We start from the raw sequence: 26,231 nt of genomic DNA on the forward strand, positions 1-26,231 counted from the left end.
GAGGAATTTATACAAAAATAGTTAAAACGACGTTTTACCGCTTGAACACTGGCTATACGATATACAAATTGGACATTTGTGAGTTTCTTGTAATTTTCCTAAGAAATAACAACCGTGGGCCAAGTTTTTAGAAGAAAACTATATTCTTTTTAAAGAAAATGAAAATATTCTCAAAGAAAAAAACTTAATTTAAGTCAAATCATTTGCTTTTGTCGTGGAGCCTGATACACACTGCTTTCCTGCAACAGGTGGGCAGGGTGCCCCCTCGCGGTGACACCTGTGGCTGAATTCTGCATGAGAAGGTGTTCTTTTTCCTTCTGAGAATGGGGAGGGTTTGAGAGGGACAGTCTCCAAGCCAGGAGCCAAGGATGGGGAGACAGGGCGGGATTATGGCTGAAAACACCCATCAGAATGCCGGTGGCCGAGATAAGCAGTGACCACAATGGCCAAAAGCAGGACTCCTTTGCAGGCCCGACTTCCCAGGGGTGTCATTCCTCACCCCCTCCAGTGTCCCCACCCAAACAAGGCATCCTTCCCACCCACCAACGGGCAAGGCGCTTATGAGACAAACACGCGTGCCCTCCGCCACCCCCCGCCTGCCAGACCACACCCCGCCCTGGGAGCTCTCTTGAAGGGGGGGTCCCAGGCCCTTTCCATACAGGGAAACGGGCTCCCGCCACGAGGCCAGTCGAGGAAGGGGGCGGTGCACCCCGCCCCTGCACGTGGTAATGGCCATCTTCGGCCCCGTAACCCACAGCCGGTCTGGGAGCCCGCCCCCGAGGCCCCGGGGCGCAGGGGGTCCCGAAACAGAAGGCCGGGGACGGGGCGGGGGCGGGGGCGGGAGGCAGGCGGAGCCCGGAAGGAAGCGGCTTGAGGAGGCACAGACGGTGAATAAATATAAGTAGCTTCGCCGCGGGGCCGGCCCCTCGGACAGCAGCTCGGTGGCAAGTGGGGGTAGGGGTGGGGGTGGGAGTCGGCGGCCGCGCCCCCTGACACAAAGCTCGGGCACTGACCTGGGTCACCCGTCGCCCGCGCGAGCGTCGAGAGACACGCGCGCGTGCGCACACACGCACACGGACACACATGCGCACACACACAGCGCCAGGGCGGGCTCCCAGCCCCGCTCAGAGCTCCGTGACGTGCACAGCAGGTGAGGGAAGTGGGCCGGGCCGGAGGCGCCGCAGGTGGCAGCGGCGGCACAGCAGGTGGCCCTCCAGGGGGTAGCAGCGGCGTCCGTCCTCCCCGCTCAGCTGCAGCCCGCAGTCCTAGGGGAGAACACAGCCCCGGCGCCAGAGTAAGCAAGGGGGGCACGTCAGAGACCTGAAGGGCTCTGCACACCTTCCGCAGGACTTTGGCCTGTACTCTTTGGGGGAGGAGGAATCGGCAGGACAGTGTTGGACCCCCTGAACTGGAGATGCGTCTTACACATACAAAGGAGACAGCGAGGAGGGACGTCGTTGGACAAGCGCCTGGGGTCTGGGAGAGACGACTGGTCAGTAAATGGGGCATCAGCATAAAAATGTGATGGTTTTTAACAACAAAACAACAGATTACATCTCCCCGGGATTGCAGATAACTAGAAGAGAGGAGAGCAAAATCAGCTGAGCTGTGGAAGCTCCAACTTTAACAAGAAGAGGATCTGAGCCAAGACTTCTGGGGAAAATAAGTGAGGAAAATCAAAAACAGCTGGCCTTAAGAGCAGAGACTCTAGGAGGGAGTGGTCAGCATGCCAGAAGTTGCTGGGAGGTTAAGACAGTGACACCTGAGAAGCATCTCCCAGATCCGACACCTGGGGGTCACTGGTGACCTCAGGAAGGGGGGAGGGTCAAATGCCTTACCCCAGTGGCCTTAAGAGGTAATGGAACAGAAGAACTGGAGACATCAAGTAAACAAGGAATTTGGCTTTATGTCCCCTATCTTACCATTTTACCACTGTGTGATATTTGATAGGCTAATTTTCTCTCTTTAACAAGTTATGTGATTCATATTTGACCTCTGTAAATGATGGGCAGGAAGTGTGAAGCCACAGAGGGTGTGCTGGCAGAGACAGTGGGGCACCAGGCAAGCCCACTGGACAACTTTTCCTTCATTTTGCCCCCCACCCCAAGGAGGCCCCTTTGGTGACACTCTCACTACATCCAGGGCTGAACTCCGCTGGCCTCGAAGCTTTGACACTTGTTACCCAAAGGCCCTGAGACCAACACCTGCCCTGCCCCACACAGGTGATGAAGATGGGCTGCTGCCATGGAGTCTCGTGTCCCACGCAACTCAGGTCCCAGGTGTCCTCCATGTCCTGTCTGGCCACAGCCCCCTGACTGGGCCTCCTAGTAACCACCAGACACCAGAGAAGGGAGGAGAGGGGGGCCTGGAGACCCCAGTTCCAAACATCCAAGGGTCTCCCCTGGGAAAGCAACATGCCTTACAGCTCTGAGGCGCTGGGTATGCTCTGTCCGCAGCTTGACTTGCTCCTTCATTCTCAGCATCAGCCTTTCCCTAAGGACTGTGCTTAGCGATCCCAAAGGGACACAGTGGTCCCCAAGACAGCAGAGCAGGATGCCCTACTGCTGTTGCTGGAGGAACTGTGGCCCCTCTGTAGGCCACGTCCGCTCTCCATCCTCCCTCCCTGGTCCTCCGGCAGGATTCCTGTTCCCATAGGGCCACTTGCCATCACCAAAGCAACCTGGTTCCAAACTGACCCTTGATTCCTATTTGAGATTTCTTGGTGACATACCGGCTCTTCACTGGGGCTCTGGAACCCAACACATTTTTCTTGGTTTTTCTCCTACCTCTCCGGTCACTCATTTAGGCAGCTCTCCCTCCGGGCAGCCCCTGCATGCTGGTGTTCCTTGGGCTATCCTGAGCCCCTGCCCCTTCCTCTGCAGCTCTCCCTGGAAGACCTCACTTACTCGCCTGGCTTCAGCGGCCATCTACATGCCCATGAAGGAACTCTTGCTTACAGCCACGACACTAACTGGAACGTCCCGCCTTATCTTTAACAATGAAAAACTGTGCAAAATATATGAAACAATGATTCTCAGACTCTGAGCAACAGGTAAGACAGGCCAGTGATCTCTGAGAGAAGGGAAATTAGTGAGGTGAGCCCCCAGTTACTACCTGGAGAGATTTTACAGGGGGCTCAAAGAGAGCCCATTGGTCTCCTTGAATTGAGAATTTGGGGAGGCAAAGGCAACTAGAAACCACAGGGGCAGAGTATCAGAGAGGAAAGAGCTAACATGCCAGTGACTCCTGAAGCCAGAACCTTTATACCAGCACATCTAGCTGCTGCCTGGACATCTCCGCTCAGGTGTCTCCAGCTACCAAAAGTGAGAACATCTTATGCCTTCCTCCTCTTGCCCTCACTCTCTCCTGCGATCCTAATGGACACCTCCCAACCCCCAAACTCCGTGTCCAGTCACTGACCAAATCAAGTCCCTCGTACTGTCTAACCAACACCCAACTCCATCTACGTTTCGGAACCCAGGACCACAACCCTGACTCTTCAACCTCCTCAGGGAACCCCCACCCCCACTCCCTCTTCCCCTATTCATTCTCTGCATGGCAGTGAGTGCCCTTCCTAAAATCCCTATGCCACCGTGTCATCCCTTTTCAGTCCTTCTCTATTGCCCTCAGGGTAAGTCCACACTCCTCAGCTCCTGTGGCCTTTCGTTCCCAGCTCCTGCCAACTTTTCCAGTGACACAAGACAAATACACTCACCTTCACACTTTAGCACCTTCTGTTTCCATTGCCTGGAAATGCCCTTTTCACTGTCTCCTTGGCTAACTCTTATTCATCTTTCAAGTCTTAGTTTTGGTGTCACCTCCTTTAGAAAGCCCTCCCTGATTTTCCCAGGCTTCCTATGTGCTCTGAAAGCTCCCGTTGATAGCAATGATGACCCTGTATAAATACTGCCTGAGTACTCATCTCTCCTATGAGAGTAGGGACTGTCTTTATTCTCTATACACCCACAGCACCCCCAACCCTGTAAATCCTCAGTAAATATTTGATTGAATGAGAAACAGAGGCTGAGAGAGAATATATCTTGTGGGGAAGGGAGAGAGCTCAGTGGAGGAGGACAGGCAGAATGGGGCAGAACCATGAGAGAGGAGGTGGGCCCACAGGACACTAGGGGAGGAGACCAGTGTGGGAGGGCGACCGCCCTGGCCACCAGCCTTCCTGGAGGGCCCAGGCTCACCTCACAGTGATAGCATTCCACGTGGTAGTCTCTGTCCATGGACACCACACGGATGGTTGTCTCACAGCCCTGGAGGAAGAGACAGGGTGTAAGGCGAACCGTGTGTGGCAGCACACACCTGCTCAGCGTGCTCCTGTCGTGGGGGGTGTGCACTCATACCAGAGTGAGCACTGAGGTGGGTGCCTCTGTGGGGCTGGAACAGGCATTGGTAGGTGCACATGAGTGGATGTGCGTGTGCCATAAACATCCTCCCATGATGAGGGCCACCGTGAGGGTGTGTCGGTGTGTGTGTTCACATTCTTTTCAGTTCTTTGGGGTCAGTAAAGACCACTGCCAGCCCTGCTTCCCCAGACACAGCATGTGTGGAAGGCCCAGCGCCTGAGAGAGCTGCCCCACCCAAGGGTGCCTCCTACACAGACCGCAAGCCTCCCTCATCTGCTCCCCCCACCACTTCGGCCTGCAGAGCTTACAGATCCAGAGGACAGTCTTCACGTCAATGGGCAATGGTGCTGAGGGTGGCAGTGGGACAGCTAAGGAGCGAGGGCCACCATTTCCCTCTAGCTCATGCAGGGACGGCTGCACCCTATGTGCACTAGGCACCACACACATCCCGCAGCCCAAGGGATATGGGGCAGGGGCACCTGCTCATCCCTCTCACTGGGGCCCAAGACCCTCGCCAACCTGAGCAGGACTGGCAGGGCTGGACAGGACCAGGCACCTGATCATCTCCGGGTGAGTGGTTCCTACCTGTGCAGGGAGGATAGGACGGGCACAGGAGGCACATTTTGGTGCAAAAACCCTGGAGGAATAAAGGAAACCAGAAGTGACCAACTGAGTGACCAGAGGCCAAGAGCATGCAGACAGGTCCACCCACAGTAGCCCCATAACATGGTCCGAGCATCAGGCCCCCTTTCCTTGTGTGGACATGATGGGGTAGGAGTGGCCTCTGCCACACCTTCTTGGCACTGGCCTTTTGTGTGTCTCCCCAACTCACCCGCACCCCATCACCTCCTCCAGGATGGCTTCAGGTTCTGCCCTGGCCTCTCTCTCATGCTTCCTGCGAGTCCTTGCCCCCAGATATATAGGCTTGGGCCTCCCCTAGCAGAGACCCCTGCAAAGCCTGGCTCTACACTGAGTACCAGGAGCCTATGCCCGGCACCAACCCCATGCAAGGCAGCAGCATGAGACCTGAGCTCCGACGGCTGAGCCTGGAGCCACAGCAAGGGAGAGTGGACTGCCTGGTCACGTGGATATCAAACAGGCAGAAAAAGACTCTGCAAAGACCCCATGCTCCCATCCTAGGCAGAAGAGTCCTGACCTGGCCATTAGAGCAGAGGGACAGATGCTGGGTGTGGCAGCCAAGAGTCCCCAGCACTAGGAGGAGGAGGGCACTGAGACAGAGGGCTCTAGGCAGAGATCTGTGCCTCGCCCCAACCACTGAGCACACACAGAGGCCGGAAGTGAACAGGCCAAGGATGGAAAACACAGACAAGCAAGCAAGAAAAATGCTCCTAGGGGAGGCGAGGAACGTGGGAGTCACATTGCTCCACCACGCCGGCTACTCACGTGTGATAATCTCTGACACAGTAGATGTTGTTCTCCACGTCCACAGTGAAGGGCACCCCATCAAGGCACTCATTGCACACGGAGCACCGGAAACAGCCTGGGTGGTAGGACTTGCCAAGGGCCTGCAGGATCTGGGGGTGGGAGGCACTGAAGGGTCAGAGCAGGTGGAAGGCTCAGCACAGCCCCCGGAAGTCACTCTGGCTGTCAGCCCCTGGCAGGTCTACAACAGGTGAAAGGGTGGGGTCCTCAGACTCCACCCATGTCAGAGGGCTCCAGGAGCCTAGGGGAGGTTCTCACCATCTCCATGATGAGGTGTCCACACACGCTACACTTGTCAGCCGTTTGCTGGAACCCGGAGTACTGGGAGGAGACACAAGATCCAGGTTGTTACGTGACAAAGGGGCAGTCACTGCCCAGCGAGCACCTGCCTCCTTGGCCTTAGGTCTCCATGTGAATCAGAAGGAGGGGTCCCCGCCCCTGCTCCCACCCATGGCACCAGCCAGGGCACAGCTTTGACTCACCAGGAAGTCCTCCTGGCAGTACACTTTCTCACCCACATTGTAGAATGCCTTCCCGCGAAGTCGTCTCCCTGCAAGGATGAGGGTCAAGAAGGGGGTCCCTGGGTCGCTGGAAACCAGGGGTGATGCCCCTGCTGCCATTTCTCAGCACTTCTCTCCCTCCTCCAACAAATGAGAAATGGATTACAGATGAATTTTTAAATTTCCCTCTAATGTTATTATCATTATGCTAATCAGTTATTTTTAAAAAATGAAACATAATGTGTTGTTGACAAAACTGTTGTACCAGGTTGTCAGAGCAAATATATAAAGATTTGTTTCTCAAATGTAAATTGAAGTTGTGATAATTTACAAATATATATATTTGCTCTAAGTTCAGTTGAACTCGGAGCAGGCTTTTCAGAATGAATTTCTTACTCCAGAAACATCAGAAGTATAGTTCTCACTAGGTGAAGGAACCCAATATAAAAGAGGTATCCTCTATTCCAAATATGCAGGTAAAGTTCAACATCCGCGAATCAGTCAACGTGATACATCACATCAACAGAATGAAGGATAAAAATCCTATGATCATCTCAATAGATACAGAAAAGTCATTTGATGAAATTCAGCATCTTCTCACAAAGTGGGTACAGAGGGAACACAGCTCAGTGTAATAAAGACAAGCTAACAGCCAGTACCATACACAACAGTGAAAAGCTAAAAGCTTTTCCTCTCGGATCATGGACAAGACAAGGATGCCCACTCTCATCACTTTCATGCAACATAGTATTGGAGGTCCCAGCCAGAGCCATTAGACAAGAAAAAGAAATAAAAGGCATCCAAATTGGAAAGGGAGAAGTAAAACTGTCACTGTCTGCAGGTGACATGATACTGTATATAGAAAGCCCAAAAGATGCCATTAAAAACTGTTACAACTAATAACTGAATTCAGTAAATTTTCAGAACACAAAATCAGTACAAAAAAATCTGTTGTGCTTCTTTAACTAATAACAAACTATTAGAAAGAAATTAAGAAAACAGTCCATTTACAATTGCATCAAAAGGAATAAGTATCTAGGAAAAAATTTAACCAAGGTGGGGAAAGACCGATATATTGAACACTACAATACATTAATGAAAGAAACTGAAGAAGACACAAATAAATGGAAAGATATTCCATGCTCATGGACTGGAAGAATCAGTATTGTTAAAATGTCCATACTACCCACAGCAATCTATACATTCAATGAATGCAATCCCTATCAAAATTCCAATGGTACTTTTCTCAGAAATAGAATAAACAATCCTAAAATATGTATGGAACCACAAAAGACCCCAAATAGCCAAAGCAATCTTCAGAAAGAGGAACAGAGTTGGGAGCAACATGCTCCCTGATTTCAAACTGTATTACAAAGCTACAGTAATTAAAAAGTATGCTGTCAGCATAAAAACAAACACATTGATCAATGGATCAGAATAGCAAGCCCAGTAATAAACCCACACATAAATGGTTAATTAACTTAGCACACCTGTTAGGATAGCTATTGTCAATGAAACAAGAAGTAGCAACTATTGATGAGGTGTGGAGAAAAGGGAACCCTTGTGCAGTGCTGGTGAGAATGAAACTGGTGCAACCACTGTGGAAAACAGTATAGAGAATCCTCAAAAAATTAAAAATAGAACTAGTACATGATCCAGCAATTCCACTTCTGGCCATTTATCTAAAGAAAAAAAAACATTCTAATTAATTCAAAAAGATATCTGCACCTCTATGTTTACTGCAGTATTATTTGTAATAACCAAGATATGAAAACAACCTAAGTGTCCATTGATGGATGGATAAAGAAATTGTAGAATATATATATGCATGTGTGTATATATATATTCTATACAGATGCAACAGAATATTATTCAGCCACAAAACAAGAATGAAAATGAGGGGGGAGGGTACACTCAGTAGTGCAGCACGTGCTTAGTATGCATGAGGTTCTGGGTTCAATCCCCAGTACCTCCATTAACAAATAAATAAATAAACCTGATTATCTCCTCCCCCCCAAAAAAGAATGAAAATTAAATCTTGCCATTTGCGACAACATGGATGGACCTTGAAGGCATTACGCTAAGTGAAATAAGCCACACAAAGAAACACAAATACCATATGATCTCTCTTATATGTGGAATCTTTAGAAAAACAAACAAGCTCATAGATACAGGGAACAGTTTTGTGGTTGCAAGACACAGGGGGTGGGGGTGGGAAAAATGGGTGATGTGGGTTTTTTTTCAGTTTAAATAAATTGAATAAAAACTTACAAAGAAAAAGGCATCCTTGTCAAACCCATAGCCCCAGGAGACCTGCCAGGAGCTATGTGAGGCATTCCCATTGAGTCAAGAGAAAGATGACAACACTTAACTAGGAACAAGAAGGAAACTCAGGGAGAGGGTACAGCTCAGGTGGTAAAGCACATGCTTAGCATGTGCAAGGTCCTGGGTTCAATCCCTGGTACCTCCTCCAAATATAAATAAATAAATAAACCCAATTACCTCCCCCTCATAAAACAAAAGAAAAAATAGAAGGAAACTCTTCCACCTAATGAAGGGCATCTATAAAAACCCACAGCTAACATCAGACATGATAGTGAAATAGTAAATGCTTTTCCCCTCAGGATTCAACACTGTACTAGAAGTGCTGGGCAGTGCAATAAGACAAGTGAAAAAAATTTAAAAATTGGAAAGGAAGAAGTAAAACTGTCTTTAAACACAGACGACATGATTGTGTTGTACAGAAAATCATAAGGAGTCTACCAAGAAACTACTGGAACTAGTAAGTGAGCTTAGCAAAGTATAGATGGTCAGCATATGAAAATCAAAAATATTTTTATATTCTAGCAACAAATGACTGGAAAATGAACTTATAGTAGCATCCCACACACCCCATAAAATACTGGAAAATGAACTTATAGTAGCATCCCCCACACCCCATAAAATACTAAGGGATACATTTAATGAAGATGATGTGTCTGACCTTACTCTGCAAAACCAAACTTTGCTGAGAGCAATTTTAAAAGAGCTGCATAAATAGAAAGATACACCATTGCTGGAAGACAGTTCTCCATTGGATCTCTTCCATTTCTGCACATCTTTCAAACAGAGGGCCAGCAGCTTCCATTCTGGATTTTCTTGCCAAGGGCGTTTCGTGGAGCAAACTGCTTAGAAGATAGAGATTGCATCTCCCTCTGAAGCAAAGGGCAGGTTTGTTTGGTGTCCAGTATAATAAAGATAAAGTGCTTCTCTGGGACAAAGGTCAGACAGCCTTGCTGGCAGCCCATTATAAAAGCCTGGGATTCCCTAAGCTCAGTGTTCCTCAGCCCTGACATACAGACCCACTGCGTGTGCAGCACGCACCTGCGCCCTCCACATCACCCCTTTGGGAACGGGGAGGTCACACAGAACAGACATGAACGTGACGCTCACGCCGCTTGCGGGGCTGCGAGGATCTGCCCCAGGAGGGTCACGTCTTCAGTCAGCATGCATGAAACATTGGCTATACAAAGAACCTAGAATAGCCAAAATAATCTTGAAAAAAAAAAAAACAGCAAAACTAGAAGACGTACACTACCTATTTTAAGACTTACAGTAATCAAGACAGTGTAGTATTGCGGTAAGGAGAGACAAAAACATCAGTGAAACAGAATAGAGTCCAAAAATAGATCCATAAATATGTCAACAAACATACAAGTGAGAAAGCACATGGTGCCGGAACAGCTGGATATTTATATGGAAAAGAAAATCAGGCTCAATTCCTTACCTCGCACTGTGCACAAAAACTAATGTGAAATGGGTTATCAACTGAAACATCAAAATGAGAAACCTAAAACTTCTAAGAAAAAACAAAAGAGACTAGCTTCATGACTTAAAGGGGTACAAAAAAATTTTAAATCACAAAAATAGCCATTAAAAAAAACTGAAGAAAATATTCACAAAACATCTGAGAACTTGCATTACACACATATATATATATATATTCAACTAAATAATAAAAAAGAAACTCCCAATTTAAAAACTGACTTGAACAGACTTCACAAAAGAAGATATAAATGGCCAAGAAACAGAAAAAAAGAAGCTCCACCTCACTGGTCACCAGGGAAATGCAAATTAAAACCACAGTGAGATACCACTTCACACCCAAAAGGATGGCTAAAAATTAAAAAGACTAAAATATCAATTGTTGGCAAATATGTAGAATAACCCAACTCTTTTATATTTCTGGTGGGAGTATAAAACGATACATGCCCTTTGGAAAACAATTTGGCAGTCTCTTATGAAGTTAAACATACACTTAGCCTATGACCCAGAAATTCCATTCCTTAGAATTTAACGAAGAGAAATGAAAACATTGGTCCACAAATGACCTGTACAAGAATGTTCATAACACAACCTAGTATCTATCAACAGTTAAATGGACAAACAAATTGTGGTATATTCATACAACAGAATCCACTCAGCAATAAAAAGGAGTGAGCTACTGATACAAGCAACAACATGGATTAAAAAAAAAGACATGCTTAGCAAAAGAAAGAAAGAAAGAAAGCCACAAAATGGTACATACAAAATGACTGCATTTATATGAAATTCTAGACAGACAAAACTAATCTATGGTGGTAGGAATCAGAACACTGGCTGGGTGGATGTGATGGGGGAACACATGGGTATCAACTGAAAAGAAGGGAATGCAGAAGTCTCTCAGGTGTTCAAAATTGTCTACATCCTTGTTAGGGATGTGAGTTATATAAATTTATCCAAAATCTTCTAACTATGTACTTAAGATCTGTTTGCTGTACTGAATGTAAATTGTACTCAATTAAAAACAAAAACAAAGATACACCGAGTACATATCGTGCCACAGTAAAGAAGTGCTCAAAGAATGATGGAGACAAATCAAGAGGGCACAAGAACCAACGGGGAGGGACTTCCTCTGGTCAAATTTGAGACAATTCGTGCATTAAAAAGAATAATGATGGTGTTGCAATATATTATTACATGAATACAAGTCCATGAGTAATAAGAATACGCAAAAAATAAAAAATGTATTTGCCTCCATTTAAGTATAAAACTTTCCTTAATAAAAAGCTTTCAAACATTCCCTAGAGAAATGCACCTTCAATGTACACCTCAATGAATTCACAATTTTTGATTCTGGAATTTGACTTCCAAAATCAAAAATTACAAAATACATGAGAAAACAATGTATTTATCACCAAGAGTGAGGAGAAATAATAAACAGAAGTAGGACTTCAAAAGTCATCAGATACTGGGATTATTAGATACAGAATACAAAATAGGTATGTTTAATATGCTTTAAAAATAAAAACAAATGTCCAAAAACATGAAACTACAAAGATTTCTTGGGCAAGACACTAAAAGCGATGACTGTAAACAAACAAAAAAAGATAAATTGGACTTCATTAAGAATTTCTTTTCAGCAGAAGACATCATTAAGAAAGTAATGAAGCAATAATAGGTTAGGAAAAGAATTTACAACACACATATCCAACAAAATAAACACCCTTTTACCCAAGATGCATCAAGAAATCCAAGAAATCAATAAGAAAAAGTCAAACAACCCAATTTAAAAATGGGCAAAAGACGTCAACAGGCACTTTACGAAGGCATTCAAATGGCCAGTGAACATGTGTATGAGTCATGACTACTTATCAGGGAAATTACAATCACATTAAGATACCACTCCACCCCTACCAGAACGGCTAAAAGACTGACAAGGCTAAGTGTTGGCGGCAGTGAGGGAAAACTGGAATTCTCATACATCGCCAATGGGATTACAAATCGGTTTGTCTACTCTGGTAACCTGTTTAGCTATATACTAAATACACTAAAGCTACACAAATACTACTCCATGACCCAGCAACTCCAGTGCTAGAGAAATAAGTGTAAATGCCATCAACAGATGTACCAGAATGCTCCTAACAAGTTTTATTTATAATCACCAACTTATGGAAACAGCTCAAAAATCCATGTAGAGATGACTGGGAAGGGGCACAAGGGAATGCCCTGGGGTGATGGAAATGTTCTACATCTTGATCCAGATGGTGATTACATGGGCAGTGGATACGTAAAAATGGATCAAGCTGTAATACATATAAAATTAGTGGGGTTTGCACCCTTTATATATATGAAATCTTGATAAAAAGCAAAGGACTACCAAAAATATTGAGGCACATTTGGAAAACAAAAAGAGAACTTGTAAAAAAAAAATTTTTTTTAATCTGGTTACTGAAATGAAAAACTTAATGAAAGCGTTCAATTAAACACAGCTGATGAGAAAATTCAGTGACTGGATTCCAGCTTCTGGAAGATAGATCTGAAGACAGATCTGTTAAACAGAATGCAGCAAAGCGAGACAAGAGAAATGGGTAACATGGAGAAGAGGCTGAGAGACAAATAGAATAGAATGAAAAAGCCTAATATTTCTAACCTGAATTTTAGAAGTAAATAATAGAAAGAATGAAAGAGAAGCAAATTTTTGAAAAATAATAGCTAAGATTTTTCCCACATTAATAAAAAACCTGAATTTTCAGATTCAGGAGTCAATAATGAATACAAAGCAAGACAAATAAGAGGAAACCCACACCTACATATCACACTATAAAAGAACACTTTAAATTATCTCTACTTTTTATAATTAATATGTGAAAGTATTTTAAATATTCTAGAAAGTACTCCTTGGAAGTTATATTTGTGGCAGAATACTGTTTGTTTTCCCACGTGTCTCATGGTGTCTTCTAGTAAATAGAGTTGTTGTTTTTTTTTAATTCCAATGCAGCCAAATTTATCAATCCCTTCTTTTAAATTTGGCACTTTTTACGTGAAAAAAAAACTTTCTTAACCAGAAGGTCGGTTTTTCTAAAATTGTCAAGTTTTTCTTTACACATTTCTTTGATCCATCTGGATTTGACTTCAATTTTTAAATATGGATAACCACTTTTTCTCAGAACCATCTGAAATGCCTTCTCTATCTTTTATTAAGTTTTTGCATAGAGTGGGTCTGTTTCTGGACTCTCCATTCTGTCCCATCTGTCTATCTGTCTATCTTCACACCACATGAAATTTATTAATGTAACTATATAATACATATTGGCACCCGGTAGTGGTGTCAATACTTAATTACTCTTCTTCAAGATCATCTCAATTATTCTTCGCCTTTTGCTCTTCCATTGAAATTTTAGAATTAGCTTGTCAAATTCATGAAAACTTGCTTAATTGGAATTACAAGGCATTATAGATCAATTTGGAAAAAACTGACATCTCTACACTACTGAATATACCCATATGCAATAATATATGAATACAGATATACTCATGAATATATCCATGAATATGGCATATTTATTTTTCTTCTCTTACTGCAATGACTAGGGCCTCTGTACAGTATTGAATAGAAGACTGCAGGCATCATTCTTCTTTCCTCTTTTAAAGGTACATTTTTCTTATATTTCACCATTGAGTATGATGTTTGCATAGATTTTTAGTAACCAACTTCTATCAGGTTGAGAAAGTTCCCTTTTATTTCTAGTTTGCTAAACATGTTCATCATGAATGAATGTCAGATTTTATTGACTGCTTTTTCTACCCGTATTGAGATGACTGTACAGTTTTCTTCTTTAATCTGTTAATGAGGTGAATTACATTAATGATAACATTAATACTGTAAATCCACTAGTATTCTTCAGATAAGCTCAATCACAAGCTTGATCATAAAATATGATCTTGATTATACAGTGCTGAATTCAGTTCCAGTGGAAAAAAGAAGGGAATAAATAAATAGTAGAAGAAAAATTCCCAGAACTGAAGGGCAAGTCTCCAGTCTCACAGAGCTCTGTGTGTGCCCAGCACAACCAATGTCACAAAACCTACACCAAAGATAAATAAAGCATCCTAAGCCAGGCTGCTGCACTGCACAACTTCAGGAGCACCATTCCTGCTGCATCTACGTAAATGGCACCCCCTGGAACTGGGCAGCTCACAGCCACTTCCAGAGGCCATTTATAGCCAGGATTTGTGCAATATAACAGCCCTCTTCTTGAGAGCTTCCAAAAGGAAAAATGAGAATCAGAATGGCATCAGAATTTAGCAGCAGCAATGGCTTCTGGAAGATAAAACTATGACTTCAAAATGCTTACTGAAAATTATCTCCAATTTGGTAATCTCTTCCCAGTCAAACTATAAATTGTGAGAGTTGAATAAAGGCATTTTAGTCATCCTGGAATTCAGAAAATTTATCTCCCACGTGTCCTTTCTAAGATAGCTACAGCAAAACGCCGGAGACACTTTTGGCTGCCTCACAGCTTTGATTCCTCTCTACTTTCCAAGTTGTGTCCAGTATCCAACCTTATATCAGACAGCCTGGTATATTTTCAGGGAAATCTGAATCTATACAGGTGGGCTTGATTAGTATAAAGATAATTCTTCTTCCCTTACTACAATACTGGCTCAGAGACTCAGGCAATTTAGTCAATCAAATCACAGCACCCTACCCCACCCCTCGACATGGGGATGGGTTCAGGAATGGATGTGTGAGATGACCTGGCCAATGACATACAAGGATATCTTTGCTAGGTGGAAAAGAAGTTTTCTGCCCCAAACGCACGACCAGAAGAGATGCCCCCTCTTCCTCCAGACCAGTGGTATGCTAATGGAAGCTGCCTCACACATTTCACCACTGTAAGAATAAAGCCAAACCCAAGGGAAACCCAGCCAAGATACTCATAGAGCCTGAGCCACTAGATCAATCCCAGCCTGAAGCCAGCCCCATCTCTGAGCTCCCAGTTCACTAAGAGTTTGCGCCTCCTCAGCAGCTTTTCTGTTATCTACAGCTGCAAGATTCCAGGATACAGTAGACTCAATCCAGGAATGAGTGCACAGAATGAGCACTCCACAGGGGTCCAGAGGGCAACTGGCTCAGACTGACAAGAGGCCAGGAGCTCCCGGGGGAACTCAAGAGAATGCTTGCTATAATGGAGCATCTGGGGGAAAAACACTGAAGATATGATAAGTCAAGACAACACAAGGGGAAGAAAGGTTAAAGAAGAAAAAACACCAGGAAAAGTAAAGACTACCGAAAAAAGGGGACATAATCCCAGTATAATTCCTGGCTCTGCAGTGAATGACATTTATATAGTAATACAGACCTTGATTACTGACTTCATCACAGCTTAGGATGTGACCACAGTGAGAAGATGGAAAGAGGAGAGGGAGAAGGACCAGTACAAGAACCTACTCCTCATCTACCACAGCAAATGTAAGTAAATCACTTCTAAAACTGATACATCAGGAAACAGCAGTGTATGCTGTTAGAATATGCGGGTGTCTACTAGAAGAAATTGCTAAAAAATACTCAGAGGCTGCCTCTGGGGAACGGGACCAGGGGTGGACAGAGAAGTGGTTTTTGGCTATTGCAAAAGTAGCATCTCAGGACTATTTGACTTAACACTGTTTACATATTAAATTTTTATAAAATAAAACATTAAAATGTTTATGTAAATAAATAAAAGATGTCAGCTCAGGAGCAAAGCCTGAAAGAACAGCAGGAAAATCAAGAGTGCAGACTTACTAGGTTGGTTGGAATGACAGTTACTTTTTCCTTTTACAACTTTGTCTAGGTTAAATTATAACATTCACAGTGTATACTGTGTGGAAAATCAGGACCAAAAAAATAAATTGCAGGGGAAAAAATATCAGCCCCATATCCAGGCAGGCAGAAGGCACATCACTTGGCTCCACAAGCCCCACCCGGGCAGCCAGAAGACATCGGTACCCTGCCCAGGACAGTGGGTCCAAAGTCAAGGGCTAGAGGAGCAGCAAAAGGCTCCTCCTTGGCCCCACACCTCCTCCCAGGGCCCCGCAGATCTGCCCAGGGGCCTGGGCCTCTCAAACTGTCCAGGCCAGAAGGAAAAGGGCCACAGCTCAGCCTCCTCTACACTCCGCCGGGGCCGGAGCCAGGTGGTCCAACTGCCTGGGACTTAGGTGCAAGAGGGATGGGGGAGAGGGTACCTACCACAGGAGTCGCAGGTGAAGCAATCGGTGTGATACAGGCTCCCCATTGCCTGGCACGCCTGCCTTGCTCCGTAGATGCCAAGGCCACACTTGATGCAAATGCCTGCGGAAGGAGAGGCAGGAGAGAGCAGCGGTTAGCACCAGGACTGTGCAGTTAAAAGGACATGCATCTGACTCCCCATCCTAGTGCTGTGCACCCACCCTTGGGCAAGGGAACTTGCAGAAGCCTCCACTGCTCTGTTACTAATGGCTAACACAGGGGTAATACGGGTACCACTACTTAGGGTTTGCTGCTGTTGTTTGAGGATTCAGACAGTTTAGCAGAGCACCTGGCAAAGACAGAGCTAACTGACAGCGTCCTCACCATCAAAATTATGACAACACATTTATACCTAGAAAGTTGTTCTAAGCCCCTTCACCTGTAACCTGCTCTGACTGACGTAAAGTCCTTTCTGCTGTCTGTGAATCAAAAGGAATGAAGACCACACAGGTACATCCAGGGCAGAGCCACTGACCCTCCAGCCGCACTTCCCTCATCTGTACCATAGGTCAATTTATTCTCTTGTTCGGTCAGCACAATGACACTGATGCCTTTGCACAGTTCAGGTACCAGAGATGCTGTAACACACCAAACAAATCCCCCGCCTCAAAAAGCCTGTATTCCAGTGTAGGGAAATGGACAAGAGGTAAACCACATCTCAGGTGAAACAAGAAGGCTGATTAAGAATATGTCTGAGTGTGGAGAAGAGGGAACCCTCCTACACTGTTGGTAGGAATGTAAATAGGTACAGACACCATGGAAAACACTATGGAGATTCTTTAAGAAACTAAAAATAGAGTTACCATATGATCCAGCAGTCCCACTCCTGGGCACATATCTGGAGAAAACTCTAATTTGAAAAGACAAATGCACCCCAACATTCATAGCAGCACTATTTACAATAGCCAAGACTTGAAAGCAACCCAAGTGTCCAACAACAGATGACTGAATAAAGATGTAGTGTATATGTATACAATGGATTATTACTCAGCCATAAAAAAGGAATGAATTAATTCCATTTCCAGCAACATGGATGGACTTAGAGATAATCATACTAAGTGAAATAAGTCAGAGAAAGATAAATATTATATGATATCACTTATATGTGGAATCTAAAAAAATGATACAAATGAACTTATTACAAGCCAGAAATAGACTCACTGACATAGAAAACAAACTTACGGTTACCAAAGTGGAAAGGGGGCGGGAGGGATAAATAAGGAGCTTGGGATTAACAGATACACACCACAATGTATAAAATAGATAAACAACAAGGACCTACTACTGTGAAACAACAAGAAACTACTACTATACAGCACAGGGAACTATATTCAGTATCTTGTAATTACCTATAATGGAAAAGAATCTGAAAAAGAATACACATACACATACATACATACATACACATACATACACATACACACACACACACACACACACACACACACACACACATTTAAAACTGAATCACTTTGCTGTACACCTGAAACTTTGTAAATCAACTATACTTTAATAAAAGAAGAAAAAAGAATACATCTAGGTGTGTAATTTTAAATAGAGTGGGGTCAGAGAAGGCCCTGGTGACAAGGTGATATCTGAGCAAAGGTCTAGGGAAATAAGGGAGGGAAGATGCTCCGCAGGAATAACTGGGTGGACATGGGGACCACCCCCGGCAGCACAGGGTGGGCTGCTCAGCAGGGAGGGGAGCCGGGTGACCAGCAATGCCAGGGTGAAGGCCGGCACTAGCCGTAGGGGACTCTGGCCAGCCCTTCTGGAGACCCAGACTGCAGGAAGCCAGCCCAGATGTCAGAAGTCCTTTCACAGATTCACCCAAGATCTCCCACACCACAAAGGGCCCCACATGCCCCCCCGGACCCTGTCTTCCGGCTGCTCCAGGACATGATGCCCTCACCCTCTCCCTCCTGCATTCCACCAGATCTCTCTCTATAACATTTACCAAGGTTGAACCTCTCTCATCTTCAAAAAAAAAAAAAAAAACTCCCTCCCCCACCAGCCACCCCATTTCCCCTTCCCCTCAGTCAAGAAAGCAAGCTTAGTCCACAGCCAGTCATCTCCTAACTGTGCAGATCTACGGACTTTCTGTTCTGATCTTGCTGGAGAGAGACCTCTCCTCCTCTTGGGCTTCCAGTATATGACCCACACTGGGCTTTCTGGTTCTTCTCTCTTTCCAGCTCTACTGCATACTTCCCTCCTCTGTCCTGGACCTCAGTCTCCCCAGGGGAGGGAGAGCCAGAGCAGATGCCCTCAAGTCAGGCAGGTGGGGACCCAGGTGAACAAAGAAGAGAGCCATGCCTGCTGGAGGTCACAGCCACCCCTCAACTCTGCTGACAGCTACCCAGTGGGAATGCAGGGCCAACACTGCTAAAGACTCTGATTTTTCAAGAAAAGCTAGAAATCTTCCCGTACTGAAATTAACCACTAACTCAAATGTCTTTCAGAAGCCAAACACACTGTGTCTGTAGGCCTCCACATGTGGCTTTACCCCGTCTCCCCGGGCAGTTCCACCTACTCCCAGCTGCTCATCCCTGCCAAGGGATCCCAGAACTCTGCCCACTCCGGACTCCTCTCCTGAGCCACTGATCCCCTTCCCGGGTGGCCCCAGACCACCACAGGTCCAGAACAGAGCTCTGGGTTCCTGCTCAGGAAACAGCATTTTTGTGTAGCCAGTTTCAGGAAGCATCCAGGTCTATCCTGTCTCTCTTACCTCCAACTTGGAATCCCAGTTACTCTGTTCCCTAATCTCTCCCCTCACTTCCACTGGCCTGATTCAGTGTCATCAATTCTCATCCCAAAGGCTGTTTCAACAGCCTCCTCACGGCATCCATGCCAACCCCAATGATCCATCCCCAAAATTGCAGCCAGACTTTTTTTTTTAATTTATTGTTGTATTTATTTTATTTTTAGAGGAGGTACTGGGATTGAACCCAGGACCTCACGCATGCTAAGCATGCGCTCTACCACTGAGCTATACCCTCCCCTCCAGACTTATCTTTCTAAAGTGAAAATGACCCACCCTCACAATTTCATTCTTGTCCATCAATTCTGAAACCTGACTTTGTCACTTCCCTAAGTTACCAGAAAACACGGTGAAAAGAACAGAAGTCAGCTGCCTATGGGAAGCAGGACAGAAGGATAGACAAGAGAGGAAGTTACAACTTTTTATTATTCATTTTTTGGCTCTATTTGATTTTTTTTCTAAAGATGTGCTTGCATCACAAAAATACATTTAAGATGGACAACGAGGAGCATGAGGTACCTCCAAAATTCAGGGAGTGGAATGTTTCGGAGGAGAGTTGACTCCACCTGTAGATTGTAGCAATGAGATCCAGACCAACAAGGCCCAGCAAACACCCTCTGGGGCTGGGGCTGGGGAGTCACCAGGGTCCTGAGCAAGAGCTGGGCCAGTCCGGTGGGAGGAGACAGCAAACGGCTGAGGGAGCTGGGAGGCGGATAAGCCAAGACAATGCCAACCAGACAAGGGAATGGGAAGATGGGAAGATGGGCTGACAGAAATGTAGGTTTGGGTTTGCTGTTTTTTCCTGTCTTCCTTGTTGCTGTTTAATGAAAGACCTTTGTACATATTAATAACCAAAAGAAAAGGCCAGTGGAAAGAGGAAAGCTGAGGATGGAGGAGATAAAAGTTGGAGATGGAAGGACTCTCATTCTCAGATCTGGACGTGGACTTGAGAGCCTGTGAGGAAGGGACGTGAAGCCAAGGGGACAGACTGCAATGGCTGACCCCAATGCTCTCTGCAAAGTAGAAAGCAAGGGCAGGGGCTGAGGAGAGAGGCAGGCTGCTGAGGGAATAAAAGACGGAACTGATCAGGGCTTAGGGTGACAGGTGGTGCCCAGGAGACCATCAGTCTGCCGCCTAGTATAGCAATAGAAAAGGGAAGTCGGCGGGGGTCTGCAGGGCAGATGGTGATGAGAGGAATCAGAGGTCCTGGTGAGACGCAGGCTGCAGAACAGAAGACTGCCCAAGTTAGGCAAATCCAGGGTGTGGCCTTGGGCGGCAGACAGGTCACCAAAGTTCATAAGGTTCCAGAGGCCTGAGGCTGCCGGCTGGCTGCCAGCAGTGGAACTTGGTGAGGAGGGACACGTGAGTTCCACAGACATCAGTGAAAGACCGAGAGGGACAAGGAGGTGAGCTGGTACCATGGCCAAGGAGCAGGGATGGCACAGAGAAGAAGAAACACACTCAGGATGAGATTTATCAGGGATCACCTAAGCTTATGCTACCTGCAGACTTCCTTTAAAAAACAGGAAAATGCTACCTTGATCTGGTTGCTCTTTATTAAAATCAAAGATCTATCATTACTCACCTCCCACTCCCACGTGGCTTCAATGGGGGTAGCAGCTCCTCTTAGAAAGGATGACCCACCAGCCTGTACAGTCTTGTACCATCAGCCCCTTCACTTCTCCCACTGTGCCTGCGTCTGGCCACCTCAGCTTCACACAAAGATTCACAAGGAGCTACAGAGGCCCAGAGAACACACCCCAGCCCGGGCGCTACAATAAGCTGGGACAGGAAAATGGGGAGTCTCCCCGGGAGAGCGTGCTGGGAAGTTATTCTCTTCAGAAGGCAGCCCCAGCTTCTGCTCCTTGCACCCATCTGGCATGAGGGGCAACAACTTCCTAACTCATCTTCCTGCCCCAGGACATCTGAGAGCAGCCACAGGACCTACCAGAAACCCTTCAGCAGCTCCCCTCCCAAAGGTAGGCTGACCCTTTGGTCTACATGCTCCCTTGACCACCTGACCCCTCCTGGTCTGCAACCCCTAGGATCAGAGTGGAACAGTCCACATCCTTACTCGCCTCCTTTTGTCCACATTCTTCCTTCTGCCTGGAATGCCCCCACTGGTCTCTCAAACCGCCTCCTTCTCGCTCAAGATCCAGTTCGGGGCAGTCCTGAGCTGTTAGCTGGAATGAACGCATGAAAGGCACAAACCCCAGGACGGCCTCTGTCCAAGACATGATAACCACCACCCCCTCCAAAGCCAGGTGCCTGCTTATCATTAAGGGAAGTAGGGAAGCCCCTCCCAGGCCTCCTCTCAGAACCTCAAGCCTAAGAATCCTGAGATGTCCAAAGGACTAGGGATCAAAGGGCCACGGTCAGAATAGGAAAGGGAGGCTGTCGGAGATAAAAGGTCTTTGCAAATGATGTGAAGCAGGATTCCCTTTGGAAACATCCCATATACACATCATAACCCAGAGCGAGGACAGTCCAGTGTGACCAGATCAGTTCCCTCCCCCTCAGGGTGGGCTCACCCTCCGTGGCGCACTCTGCCTCCAGCCACTACCACTATCAAAGCCTCAAGTCACAGGGGTCGGGTGGCATCTGGGCCACACCACCTCCCTGCCCCTGTCCACACCCTGTACTGCTGGGGAAAGGGAAACACCGGGACGGCGGGGGCCTGCACCACTTCGGTGGATCACACAGCATGGAGTACAGTGAGCTGAGGCAAGTGCCAAGGATTAAGAAGAAATTATTGGAAAAAAACTTATTCTGCCTACTACCGTGACTTCTCTCAGTTAGGAGCCGTGCATCCACTGACTTAGCCAGAACTCCCGGCCTGGAGCCCAGAGGCGAAGCTGCTGTCCCAAATAGACCCCAGACCCGGTGGTGCACAGTCACACACCGTCTGCGGAACAAACGTCGCCGGCTCTCCAGCCCCACGGGAGGGAGACAAGTTTTTTTCTATCCTGGCCCTTCGTCCAATGCCCAGCCTCTGGCCCACCTCGCGCTCTCCTGGGCTGAACAGGCCGCCTATCCGGAGGATGTCCCCGACCCCCGACGAGGACGGCAGAGGCCGGGGACCCCGGTGCGCAGGCGGCGCGGCCGAGCTCGCTCACCGAAGTAGTCCCGCGCCGTGCGCGCCTCCAGCGCCCGCTCCAGCTCCCGGGTCAGCGCCTCCAGCCGCCGCTCCGCCGCGCTCGGGCCGCCCTCCCGGCCCGAAGGCAGCTGGAATGAAGGCAGAGCGAACGGGGCCTGCCCGGCAGGCTCCGGGGAGCGGGCCGGCGCGGAACAGGCGCCGGGCAGAAGCAGGTCGGGATAGGCGCCGGCCGAGCCGCGGGAACCCAGGCTGGACACGCTGGAGCGGGCGCTGCCCACCGACGGCGGCCCGGGGCCAGGGCGCGGATCCGAGCGGCCGGAGCGCGGGCTGCCGTGGCGCTGGTCGTAGCCCAGGCTGATGCCGCTGGAGCGGGCGCTGCCGCTGCCGCCGCCGCCGCCGTCGGAGCCCGCCAGGCTGGCCCGCGGGCTGCCCGCGGGCTGCGCGCTGAGTTCGGGGACCGCCGCGCGCCGAGGGCCTCGCTCCCCGCGGCTTAGTCCGTCGGCCCCCGCCTCGGGGCCGCCGCCCTGCCCTCTGCGGCCCAGCGCTTGCGCCGCCTCGTCTCCCGGCCCCGGCCGCGGCCCCCGCCGACCCCGGCCCGGAGAGTCACCGCCCGGCTCCAGCTCCCGCAGGGCCAGCCCGGCTAGGAGTAGAGCCGCCTCGTCCGCGGCCACCCGGGAGCGCTGCATGGCCCGGCCCGCCGGCCCCGGCGCGTCACCTCCGCCTCCGCTTCCCGCCGCCGCTCCGGCCGCGTCGCCGCATCGTCCGCCCGAAACCCGGAGCCCGCCCTGGGACCCCTGGGCGCGGGGCGGGGCGGGGCCGGGGCCCGGCCGGGGTCGGGCCGGGGTCGCTCCGCCGGCCACGCGGGTTCCGGGGGCCTCGGCGCTCCGCTCGGTGGCGCGCGCGGCGGAGGAATGTACACTCGGAGGCGCCGGGCCGCGCCCCCTCCTCCCCGCGGCCGCGCGGGGGCCGGAGGGACTCCTTTGTGGGGGCAGGAATGCGAGGAAGGAGACGGCGCTGCGGCCTCTGGAATGTGGGGGGAGTGGCGGCGGCGGTGGCGGCGGAGCCGCGGTGTCCGCGCTTCGCCGGGAGCTCCGAGGGGCGCCGGGGCTGGGCCGGGCGGCCCGGCCGTGCGGCTTGGAGCTGGCCCTCGTGGGGCGAAGCGGCCAGCTGTGGCGCCGCGGAGAGGGCTCGGGCTCCGTTATACGCCCTGACCGTCGGGCCTCTGGAAAGATCCCGGATTCCCGCGGGCTGAGCTGGAGGCGGTTCCCCCAATCCCGGCCGGAGAAATATGAGCAGCTGACAAACGTTTCCCACATCCTCCTCTATCTTACTTCCCAGCGCCGTCACGGTTTCAAGCGCTGGGCCGGACAAGTTCGACCTTGGGGAGAAGCGCTGCGCCTGCCTCAGGACCCTGGAGAACACTGCATCTCGGGCAGATGCGCCCCCAGCACCTCGCGTGACCCCAAGACCCCCAGCCTGTCCCGGGACCATGTTTCAGGCCCCGGTTTCAGGAGCCCCCACCTGCCTAATGGGGAAAGCGCCTTGTACTGGGAGCCGGGGCTGGATGGGGACTGGTCACCGTGCACAGCGCTTAAGGCCAGGCCAGGCAGAAAACAGGCCTCAGGCTAAGCCAGTGGGCTGGGAAGCCTCAGCTGGGACCAGCACGGGCAGTCACTAAGAGATGTGAGGACTCCTTTTTCCAGCACCTGCCCACAGGGTCTTGTGTGAGGTGCCAAGGGAATGCTCCTGAAAGCTTTTGCGCTGCCATAGGTTCTGGGAAGGGATGGGGCCTTGGGGACCACATGGTGGGGGAGGGGAACAAGAGGTGACTAGGGATTTGTCCCAAAAATCAGAAGCTACAAATCCCTTGCTATACATTTCAAACAGCTTGTAGTGAAGAAGAGTAAACCATTATCTGTCAGGACCCGGTGGATACAGGTAAAAAACCCTGAGGGAAAGAGTTCTTTTATTTCCAGGCACCCCTCCCCAACAAGAGAATTCCAGCAAGGCACTCACAGCGTCTCAGGGAACATGGAGCCTGGATGGGGATGTCCTGGTGTAGACTGACCAGGGCATCCGGCCTCAGCATTGCTGAGGAGCTTGCTGTGGCCCATTCTCAGCTGGCACGGAAGCAGTGTCTCACCCAGCAGCTTCTCCTTAGCACCTCTCAGAGCTCGAAGAATTGTAACCCCCTACCCCCACCAAGCTGAGGGGGGCGGCAGGAAGGCACAGGTAGGGGCAAGCAGTTTTGGGGGAAGCAAATATCCAAAGGCATCATCTAGTAAAAAATGACCTTCCACTCTGAGAGAGGAAAATAAATCAACAAGGAGATATCATAATTCACTGATCACATTATCTACTATTTAAAAATGGAAATATCGGCCTGACTGGTGAAACTTGCATATATTCTACTGGTAATGAGTGTGAGTTGGTACATTCTGTCAGGAAGAGCAATTTCGTAGTGTTAACCCTCACAAACAAACAAACAACACTCTTGAAAGCAGTAATGGTCCAAGAATCTATTCTAGGGAAGTAATCCAAAATGCAGAGAATTGTAGGCACAGAAATGTTTATCACATGGTTTATGTCATCTATACAGCGGTCCTAGGATCTCCAGCCTTCTGAAAAAGAGCCCAGAGGGAGCTTTCTGCCCTCAAAGTTACTTCTTATATATCTATTCTGTCCCCACCTGCCCGTTTAGAGCTTTCAAGATTTAAACAATAGGTGGAGGGTATATAGTTCAGTGGTAGAGTGCATGCTTAGCATGCATGAGATCCTGGGTTCAATCCCCAGTACCTCCATTAAAAAATAAATAAACCTAACCCTCCTACACCACCCCCCAAAAAAGAAAAGTAACCCGGAAGAAAAAAAAAAAAGAGTAACAAAAAAAGACTTTAAAAGTACATTAGAGTCCAGGATTAACTCTAACAAGTAAAATACACTACTTACTCTAATAGTAGTTAGATACCTAGATAGAAAGAACAACCAGCACCCACAAACAGGAACAGAAACAACCTCAAATGTTTGCTTTCTCTCTCGTTGGCAATCTTGGCAGCTGTTCTTGGCTGGGGACTGTCTCAAACCTAAGACAGGAAGATGGTGGCAGCAAAGACAAAAAAGTTGCTGGAGTTGATCAACTCTAGGCTCCCAAACATCATGAAAGTGGAAAGTACTGCTGGGTACACTCTGAAAATGATCAGACAAGGCAGAGCTATGAAAATGATCAGACAAGGCAGAGCTAAGCCAGTCATTCTCCACAATTTCCCAGAGGAAATCTGAAAGAGTGCACTATGCCTTGTTGGCCAAAACTGGTGTCCATCACTGCAGTGGCAGTAATATTGAATTTGGCAGAGCGGGTAGAAAATACTACAGAGTATGCACACTGGCTCTCACTGATCCAGGTGATTCTGACGTCATTCGAAGCATGCCAAAAGAGATTGGTGAAAAGTGAATCACGCAAAATTTTTCTTTAATAAAATTGGCTGGGACTTGTTTAAATAAATAAGTAAATTTGTATTTGAATGAATAAATAAAATGTTCGATGTTCAACATTAGCACAAAGTACTTCCATGAAGTGGGAAATACATTAAGCAATTATTTATAAATATATTTAAAATATGTAATGATGTGGGAAATCATACCATTATCACTGTAAGTGGATACATAGGAGGATTTGAAATTGTGTGCTGTCATGTGTATACTACCTGAATGTGTCCCAGACCCCATCTTCTTCTGTATCCTCACTAAAAAGCAGGTGAGTGTTTGATCTCAGGTTGCTGGCTCTTTCTGCCTGAGAAGTGCAATGGGGGACTCTCTGGCCTTTTTCTTGCTGGGTGGGGTGGTATGTGTAAATGTTTAACAGTCAGCACTCTGGGGGAGATTTGTACCAATTGGGAGCCCTGATTTACAGCATTTTCCAATACCACCATGGTCAATTTCAAACTACCCATATGGTGCCACTGAGCAGAGTTGGGACAAAATGGATGTGATCAGTTCTCAAAAGTATGAG

The 26,231-nt window shown here is 47.9% G+C and overlaps 1 protein-coding gene and 1 pseudogene across 2 annotated transcripts; one reads left to right on the top strand and one right to left on the bottom strand.

The window, feature by feature from the left end:
* Window positions 1–120: 120 nt before the first annotated feature.
* Window positions 121–23,459, bottom strand: WTIP (WT1 interacting protein). Of its 2 annotated transcripts, none has more exons than XM_074369819.1 (8): window positions 22,242–23,459; window positions 16,329–16,430; window positions 6,281–6,348; window positions 6,057–6,119; window positions 5,760–5,890; window positions 4,941–4,992; window positions 4,194–4,262; window positions 121–1,265 (listed from the first exon to the last, which is right to left on the bottom strand). In XM_074369819.1, the coding sequence occupies exons 1-8, from the start codon at window positions 22,906–22,908 to the stop codon at window positions 1,125–1,127; spliced, it is 1,293 nt and encodes a 430-aa protein (XP_074225920.1). In that variant the 5' UTR covers window positions 22,909–23,459; the 3' UTR covers window positions 121–1,124. The 2 variants fall into 2 exon arrangements, with proteins under 2 accessions (XP_074225920.1, XP_074225921.1); XM_074369820.1 differs by having other exon boundaries at window positions 5,760–5,979; window positions 22,242–23,080.
* On the top strand, window positions 23,362–25,757 carry LOC123615376 (large ribosomal subunit protein eL30 pseudogene; annotated as a pseudogene).
* Window positions 25,758–26,231: the final 474 nt, after the last annotated feature.

This window comes from Camelus bactrianus, chromosome 9, assembly GCF_048773025.1.
Source record: "Camelus bactrianus isolate YW-2024 breed Bactrian camel chromosome 9, ASM4877302v1, whole genome shotgun sequence".
In the NCBI taxonomy this organism is placed as follows: domain Eukaryota; kingdom Metazoa; phylum Chordata; class Mammalia; order Artiodactyla; family Camelidae; genus Camelus; species Camelus bactrianus.